Consider the following 9,125-nt stretch of genomic DNA (forward strand, 5'->3'; position numbering starts at 1 on the left):
ACTGGGGAAGTAAACCGGAGTACCCGGAGGAAACCCCCGAGGCACGGGGAGAACATGCAAACTCCAAAGACACAATGCAGAGGTGGGAATCGAACCCCCAACACTGGAAGTGTGAGGCAAACGTGCTAACCACTAGGCCACCGTGCCCATCTCCAGAACAGAGATGCAAAATGGAAACGTTTTGAGGAACATTACAAAAGGTTCAAGCTGTTGAATTTCCTGCTCTAATTTCCCCAGAACTGAATCTGAACAAGAATCTATGCGATGCGCTGATCAAAAAAGCCTGATCCATGAAGGCTCCGACTCACAACTTATACTGTAGGAATTAAAGAATCAGCTCAGAATGTCTTGGTGAATTGATGAGTTAGTGTTTTGTAGCACATTGGGAACATAGACAAAATAAACCAGGTGGTTTCAATGTTATGACTGATTTTTGTATGGAAATGAATGATGTCTGAAGGAAGGCTTTGCTGAGATCCTCCTAGGCACCAGTGAGCTGTTCCTTCATCTCAGACACAGATTTAACCCAAAACTGACTGATGATGATGATGATGATGATGATGATGATGATGATGATGATGATGCTGTCTAACACATCACTTAGATGATTCACGTTGAGTTGTGGTAAGTATGAAGGCCATAGGGTCATTTAGGTACCATTTAGGTCATTTTCATCTTCATCAAACTATTCAGTGAGCTCCTGTGCCCTGACAATGTGGGCGGAGTTATTCAAGTAGAGACCACGCCCACCATGATGAAAATGATTCATTAATGGATATTTAATATATATTTTAATAGAAAAAACTCAGATGATTCACCACAGTGTGCTTATGTACAAATACATTAAAACAGATCGAACAATTTCAGACACAATAATATTAAAGATTATTTTATGTGAGAAATGGTGGAATGTTTCACTTCGGAGTAAACACTGTCATGAGATGGACCTCGGTTTCCTCTCACTCTTTTAATCTTCCTTTCATTAAAATGTAAGGCAGCGTAATTCAGCTCTACACCATCATCAACCTGTGGAAAAAAACATAAAATAAGAACTAAATTATAAAATAATAACCTCTAATAATTTATCGACTAGGAGGTGAATTTAAATAAATAATATAATTTATTAAGACAAATTGCTGAAAGTATTGAATCTAAATCTTATACTTCATCTTAAACTTATAAAGTGTAACGTTATGAGAATAAAAATTCCCTGTAGACATGAACAAGTACCTGAGTGTTCGTCTCGTCAGTGTTTATCACGGCATCGTGCTGAATTCTCTCTGTGAACAAAAGAGTGAATGTAATGAAGATTCTCTTCTATAACGAGTCTGATTCATTCTGCACAAAGATCTGACACTGCTAACGTTTTCCTGATTCTATTTGAACACGATGGTCCCGAATCTAATAATAATAAGAACTGAATCTGAATGTTAAATAAGTGCTGAGGTCATTTTTATATGCTGTATGTATTAAAAATAAATGTACGCTGTTATATTAAACACTCACCTCTGTGTTGTGGACCGTTTTTTCTTTTACAGAGTAAAACAGTTTGAACAGAAATCAGAATCCCGCACATTACCAGCGCTGTTCCCTGACAGATCACTACAGGATTATAAGATGCTGCTTTAAGACACAAAAAAACATCAAATTATTGTCTGCATATGAACATGATCGGCAAGAAAAAAAGCATAGCGTGTCACATCACATAACAATGACATATATTAACGTTTTTCTTGGTGTCTGTATCTATAAACCCCAAATAATACACACAAATTGTTCACCAACCAACGTTCTGCATCTGTACTGGTGTCCCGTTCCCGAAGATGATCTTCCCACACAGGAGCACAGCGCAGTAGTAAGTTCCAGTATCATTGAGGCTGAGGATGTTCTTGGAGAAGTTGTACACACAGGTGTGTGTAGAAGAGTCGCTCTCACACTGATGGCTGCTGTTGTGATGAGTGTAAATGATTTGAGGATGGGATTGTGGTGGAGCAGCTCTGAACCAGAGCACTTGGAGTTCTGCTGCTCTGCTCTCAGAGAGAACCGAGCACTGCAGAGTCACTGAGGCTCCTGCAGGAACCGAGTCCGACACGCCGCGCTGCCACACACTCACTTTTACATCTCTGTCATCTGATCAGTGTGATATAGAAATAAAAGATGGTCATGTACTCAACACTTAAAAAATAAATGAACATTCCTGAAATGAACTATTTATCATTCACATCTATCCCTAACGATCAGGTCTGAAGTGACGGTTGTTAGGAAAATCTCCCTGAGATGATATGAGGAAGAAACCTTGAGAGGAACCAGACTCAGAAGTAAACCTCAACCTCATTTGGGTGGCACTGGACAGTTGATAATGTCAATGTGAATAATGTCCTCAATACAACAGTTTATATTCCAGTGGAATTGTGTAACCAAAAGCTCCTAAGGAACTACTGTAACAGGTCAGAGTCATTTCTAAGTTCATTAAAGACTTAATAATTCTTAAAGGTGCCCTGATGACGACTCGAGCACAAAGCTGACTGACGCAACGGCAGTTTGGAGACAGTGTCTCCGAATCAACAGCAATCTCACGGGTCACGGATTGTCCATGCAGATCTCTCTCCAGCAGAGCGACCACCAAGAGATGAGACTCCAACCAGGGGTAGAGCATCAGGGTAGATCATGTAGGTCCAGAAAAAAACTCAGAACCCTGGGAGCTCTGGAGTGGCATTTACATCTTGATTAATGCTTTTCTAAATTTGAAATGTCGAAGTAGCCACAAAGTACCAACGGTCCAACGCTTTAATGTTTTTTATGTGAGAGACATTTTCTAATCTACTTTGGTCCAAAATAGTCACTATAGTCTTTTTATTTAAGTTCCAGTATAGTTTTCAAAAAAATAACGTTTTATATAACGATTTTTTTTTTATTAAAACTGAATTGAAAATTTCGAATCAATTCAAAATTTCGGTTGAAGAATCAGTTAAATATGTACTTTGAGTATCGAAATATTTAAGCTTCATAAAATGTGAGTTTCTTATGTTTAATTACAGTTTAATCACTATCATTACTATAGGAAAAAATGAATGTAAGTAAATTACCTGACACAGCCAAGAACGTTCCATTAGACAGCGTAACGTTCTCCAATGTAAATAATTTCCCACAGTAGTAAAGTCCTTCATGATCTTTTTTTATATTTGGAATTGTCAGAGAAATGCCGTTATCAGTCATCTCCATAATAAAGCCTGAATTCTTGAACTCTGGGGAAAATTTGACCTCCTTATATGCTATTCTTTCTCCGATTTTTCGAGGCATCTCTCCGACACTTTGTTTGTACCAAATCACGCTTTCAGTCCTCTGATTGTGTCCGAATGGACAGATAAGGCTAATACATTCTCCGAACCTCACTGAGAGGAACGATGGACGGAAAAAATCCACTGATCGGGCAGGACCTAGAAAATAAAATAAAAAATAAAAATTTATATAAAAAAGAATTTGTTTTCATTATTTGCCCCCGGGTAGTCACATCGAGAAACTTTTTTTTTTCAAGCAAAGCCTCAGCACAACATTCAGTCTCAAGACAAAACCAATGACATTTCAACATTTAAAAGCAAATAACATCATCAGTATTTAGATGAAAGCAATTATATTAGAAATAACTCCTGAGTAAGGAATTCATTGCACAAAGTTTACCTAGAAATTCAGTGGAATTGTAATTTCTTTTTTTTTTTAATGTTGGGAAAATAAGTACTGTCCCGGTTTAATCTACTGTTTATTGATTTATTTCATATGACAGATAAAGAGAAAAAAATCTTTGTCTACAAAAAAAATAAAAAATAAAACAATTTTGTATTACAGTATTACATTATTACAGTATTACAGAATTATGTGTACATTTAAATGTAAAATAAAAGTTACATTAAAATTAAAAATTTTATAATTAAAAATATTTGTGAATACTTGTAACATTTAGTCATAAATATTATAGTTTTATTTATACTACATAAATATGTCATAAATAATAATAATAATAAATAAATACAACTTACACATCATGTATAGAGTTATAGCAATTATCCAGAGTGGAACCATCTTCAGAATAAAAAAACACTCAGGTTGAGCTGCTGAAAAGTGGTCAGATGACGAAAGGACTGAGTGTTTTGCTCCTCAGACTTTCATCTTATTGGCTGCTTCAAGTCACAAGTTACATCACAGAAAAAAAAGTATGTCTACTGTCAGGTCTGGGGCCCCAATGAGATGTAACTAAATCAAAAAATTATACTAAATAAAAAATATTAATAATAGTTTCGAGAAAGGTTGTAGAATATATGTGTGTGTGTGTGTGTGTGTGTGTGTGTGTGTGTGTGTGTGTGTGTGTGTGTGTGTGTGTGTGTGTGTATGTCCTTCACCAGCTTTAGCTGTTGTGTAAATAATTTAGTCTTTAGACAAAACATGTTTTTATTTTGACTAGTTAATGTAATGTATTTATATACTTTAAATTTAAAGGTGACACTTTAGACATTTTGCCTTGATTTTATGCATTTTATGTTTAATCAGTTATGTTTATTTTATTAACAGGAAGCATGTCAGATGTACACACAAGCATTAAAATTCAAATCATTAAAAATTTGTTCATCTAAAACTGTGGCTTCCTTTGTACCACTCTTCAAACTCCCGACAGTCGCAGATGCTTTGACCCAAGTCTTCCACAGTCACTGACATTTCTACCCAAGATCCCCACAGTCACAAATAAGACTTCCCACAGTCATTGATACTTCTACCAAAAATCCTGAAAGTAATGGATACTTCTAACCTAGCTCCTCACATTCACTGATACTTCTATACCAAGATCCACACAGCCATGGATATTTCTACCCAAGTTTCCCAAATTCACAGATACTTCCACTAAAGCTTTCCACACTCACAGATAATTCTACCCAAGCTCCCCAAAGTTAGACATACTTCTACCCAAGCTCTACACAGTCACTAATACTTCTGCCCAAGCTCCCCACAATCATGGATACGTCTACCCAAGCTCCAAAAAGTCATGTATACTTCTACCCAAGCTCCTCATAGTCACAGAAACTTCTACCCAAGTTTCCCAGTGTCACAGATACTCCCAACCAAGCTCCTCACAATCATGGACACTTCCACCCAAGCTTCTCACACTCACAGATACTTCTACCCAAGTTTCCCAGAGTCACAGATACTTCTTACCAAACTCCCCACAATCATGGATACCCCCACCCAAGCTCTTCACTGTCACAGATACTTCTTCTCAAGCTCCCCACATTCATTGATACTTCTCTCTCATGCCTGCAGTTGTTGCAGAACGCTGCAGAACGGCTATTAAAAGAAATGCTTAAGTGGGATCATATGTCTCATATACAAGCCTCTCTCTATTGGCTTCCAGTGCATTGTAGGATTGATTTTTATTGCTTTGGTGTTTGTTTATAAATCCTTGAAAAGTCTTTCTGACCTTATTAAACCATATGCTCCATCAAGGTTCTGCAGATAACTTGCTCTCGGTTGTGCCTAGAGCAAGGATGATGCATAGGGGTGATCGAGCATTTGCAATTAGCTGCTCATAAGTTCTGGAATTCATTACCATTGTCGGTGAGGCTGGTCAAAACACTGTCTGTTTTTAAATCTAGTCTTGAAACATATTTTTATTTTTATTTTTTTGTCATTCAAAGCAGTTTAGAAGTGTATGTGTTGTCTTTTTCACTTTGGTGTGTGTCAGGCCTTGTGGTTAACTTGCTGCATTGACAATTCAAACAATACTGCAGGTTCAAAATAAACCACAAAACAGTCTGTGGGCCTGATTGATCTTTTACCAGAGATTGTAAAGTGTATAACTTTTCACTTCACATACAAAACCAAAAATTTCTACCAGATTGACAAACATTTAGCCAGATTTACTGTAGCAAACATGTTTAGTGATGAGCATTGTGTGTATAAAAGGCCAAAATCACAGAAACCCAAACATTAAAAAAATGTCTTCGTTCAACTTGGTGATCATTAAAAAAATGGTGGAAATTCATTGCACTTTTATGAAATTCTTTGCATTTGGTTTAATTTATTTATTATTACAGTCATTTAAAGGACACAATGAACACATATTCAGACACTCACACACAACTACAGACAGTTTATCTTCACCGGTTCAACTACTACCACGTTTTTGGTAGATCAGAGTAAACCGAGGAACCTGGAGGAAACCTGGAAGAACATGAAGAGAACATAAGATCTAAGAAACAGAAGAGTAAACCACTTCAGTATAGATGTTATCTTGAGCTCGTTCTGTCTTTCTTTGTCTATTATTGATGTGTGAGGCAGCAAAACTCAGCTCCATGGCGTCAAGGCTCTGTGGGAGCAGATAAGAGTGATTTATTTCAAATGAGAGATATTTAAATGATCAAGTCAAGACACAGCTTTTATCTGAATATCACAATGTTTAGATAAAGACAAAAGAAACCAGATCTACTACAGTGATCCCTCGTTTATCGCGGTTGATGGGGACCGGAACCCCTCGTGATAGGTGAAAATCCGCGAAGTAAGATTGGCCCTAAGTTTGACCTTTTCACTGATGGTCATCATCTTTCTCTTCCGCCTAGGCTCACTAGAGGAATCTTTCGCAGGTGCACGGCGATTAGTAAGGGCTTAAACGAAAAGTTAATTTCGAACAATACGTGAGACACAGTTGACAGCGTGAAAGAGAGTGGCGAAATACGACAAGGGAAGAAGCTGGGAGAGGATGCGATGATGCGCAGCCAATCAGCTCAGATCTCGTGCCGGGAACCAATCACGTGCCTTGTCTGAGTGCCCATGGGTATGTACAAAGCCTCTGAGAGAGTTTCTCTCTTTGTCTGGCATCCTGGGAAACCGTTCTTATTTATATTTTTCGATGAATATTTTTGAAAAATCAGCAATTTTTTTAAATCGCCGCGATTTTTCAGAGGCCGCGAAACTCGAAGCGCGAAACTTTAACCACAAAGTGGCAAGGGATTACTGTATTACTGAGTTGTTTAAATTACTGAAACAATAAAATAAATCCATAATCCTCGAATAAAACTTTGTTGCCGTGGAGACTAATAGTGTGTCGGCTCAGCAATAGTTACCTGATTTGCTGCTTTTTTAATTATTGTATCTTCAGATCTCGCTGCAAAGACAAAGAATATTTTTACATTTAAATCTATGACAATTATGACGATTAATGCTCAGTTTTATTACTCACATTATTAAGTTGAAGTACAAATTAAACGACTATAAAGCTGGTAGACAATTGAAAACTCACTAGTGAAATTTTCACAGTTTTTCCATGTACAGGTTACGATATGGGCAAAGATCAAAACCACACACACTCCCAAAGCTACAGCGAGATACATCAATACATGATCCTCAGATTTTACTGAATCTGTAGAAAAAAAAAATCAAAAATCATATATCGACATTTAATGTAGATATAATTTTATAGTAATATATATTTTAAATATATTTTAAAGTAATATATATATATATATATGTATAAAACTCATATATTTATTCAGCATTCTCACCCATATGTATATGTGTCCCGTTCCCGAAGATCATCTTCCCACAAAGGAGCACAGCGCAGTAGTAAGTTCCAGTATCACTGAGGCTGAGGATGTTCTTGGAGAAGTTGTACACACAGGTGTGTGTAGAAGAGTCGCTCTCACACTGATGGCTGCTGTTGTGATGAGTGTAAATGATTTGAGGATGGGATTGTGGTGGAGCAGCTCTGAACCAGAGCACTTGGAGTTCTGCTGCTCTGCTCTCAGAGAGAACCGAGCACTGCAGAGTCACTGAGGCTCCTGCAGGAACCGAGTCCGACACGCCGCGTTGCCACACACTCACTTTTACATCTTCAGTATCTGGTCAGTGTGATATAAACAGAGTGAGATCTGGGACACATGGATACAGCCCACATGCAGTACTGGATATCTTTAATTCCAATTATTATTATCATCCATAATGCTGATGCATCTAATGTCAATCATATTGATTGACTCTGAATGCATTTTATTAAGCACATACTGTATCTACATCTGGGGGCCTGTTAAACCTCATATGCTGGAAATATTTACATATATTACATACTATATATTTACAATTAAAAAATGTTATGTTGTTTAGATTGTATGTCTTTGGAGTCACATTTTAACAAGCCACATTTAAAACAAGTGGCTAAATCTAAGGTTCAGACATAAAATGGTCAAGTTTTTCCGTCTGTCTTTTTCTGATAGTTCCTCAAACGGCACTCAGAAAATTAACATTAAAAACATACCGAAACGTTTATTACAAGCTTAGTGGTAAATTATGATTTATGTTAAACAAAATGACTAACATGTGAATTCTGGTTTGAGCGGGTCACAAAAATGTTTAATGGTGATTGAAAATTAAAAAATAAAAAAAAATCTAAACCTCCTTAGAAAAAACTAATTTGGACCTAAAAATGCTCTTTCTTTTTAAAACGTGTGTTTTTTTGTTTTTTTTATTTAGACACCAGAGATTTTTAACTTATTTTCAATTTCACATAAATATTCATTGTTCTTTAATTAATTCTGTTATTATATTTGTTATTTTCTTATCGTACAATTTTAATCTTTGATTATTTTGCCTAGTCTAGCTCTTAGAACATGTGAAATAAAAAAATAAATAAATAAAACCATAAATTCATCCTTTTTTTTGTTGACTTGAGTATTTATTTATTTATTTATTTATTTATTTATTTATTTATTCATTAATTCATTCATTTATCTATCTATCTATCTATCTATCTATCTATCTATCTATCTATCTATCTATCTATCTATCTATCTATCTATCTATCTATCTATCTATCTGTTTGTTTGTTTGTTTACATATAAGCTCTATTGTAACCATGTACCGAAAATTATACAGTACAGCAATTAAATAATATAATTAATGAATTGATCAATACTTATTAACTGTTTATTCGTAAAGTCTTGTCTTGCAGCGTGAACTGAACAAACAGTGGAGATTTACCTGTGACAGCCAAGAACGTTCCACTGGATAATATAAAATCGTCCATGAAACTTTTTCCACAGTAGTAAAGTCCTTCGTCTTCGTTTCTTACATGTGGAATCATCAGAGAA

General features: G+C 36.0%; 4 protein-coding genes across 5 annotated transcripts in view; 2 read left to right on the forward strand and 2 right to left on the reverse strand.

The window, feature by feature from the left end:
- Positions 1–9,125, forward strand: part of LOC113646068 — a 47,633-nt gene that overhangs the window by 13,095 nt on the left and 25,413 nt on the right. The window lies entirely within an intron of this gene.
- The window catches only part of LOC113646071, a 28,264-nt gene that overhangs the window by 7,485 nt on the left and 11,654 nt on the right, over positions 1–9,125 (forward strand). The gene's annotated exons all lie outside the window — the stretch shown is intronic.
- Positions 788–4,120, reverse strand: LOC113646044. Of its 2 annotated transcripts, none has more exons than XM_027152050.2 (6): positions 4,035–4,120; positions 3,087–3,437; positions 1,786–2,130; positions 1,507–1,620; positions 1,231–1,280; positions 788–1,026 (listed from the first exon to the last, which is right to left on the reverse strand). In XM_027152050.2, the coding sequence occupies exons 1-6, from the start codon at positions 4,075–4,077 to the stop codon at positions 886–888; spliced, it is 1,044 nt and encodes a 347-aa protein (XP_027007851.2). In that variant the 5' UTR covers positions 4,078–4,120; the 3' UTR covers positions 788–885. The 2 variants fall into 2 exon arrangements, with proteins under 2 accessions (XP_027007851.2, XP_027007850.2); XM_027152049.2 differs by having other exon boundaries at positions 790–1,026; positions 1,507–1,623.
- The window catches only part of LOC113646052, a 3,600-nt gene continuing 528 nt past the window's right edge, over positions 6,054–9,125 (reverse strand). The window contains exons 2-6 of the mRNA XM_027152060.2: positions 9,016–9,125; positions 7,545–7,880; positions 7,283–7,402; positions 7,107–7,147; positions 6,054–6,352 (exon numbers count right to left, since the gene is read on the reverse strand). The exon at positions 9,016–9,125 is cut by the window's right edge and continues 235 nt beyond it. Of these exons, the coding sequence (XP_027007861.2) occupies positions 6,236–6,352; positions 7,107–7,147; positions 7,283–7,402; positions 7,545–7,880; positions 9,016–9,125 (724 nt within the window). The 3' untranslated portion in view covers positions 6,054–6,235. The remainder of the gene's footprint in view (positions 6,353–7,106; positions 7,148–7,282; positions 7,403–7,544; positions 7,881–9,015) is intronic.

This window comes from Tachysurus fulvidraco, chromosome 17 (assembly GCF_022655615.1).
Source record: "Tachysurus fulvidraco isolate hzauxx_2018 chromosome 17, HZAU_PFXX_2.0, whole genome shotgun sequence".
NCBI lineage: Eukaryota > Metazoa > Chordata > Actinopteri > Siluriformes > Bagridae > Tachysurus > Tachysurus fulvidraco.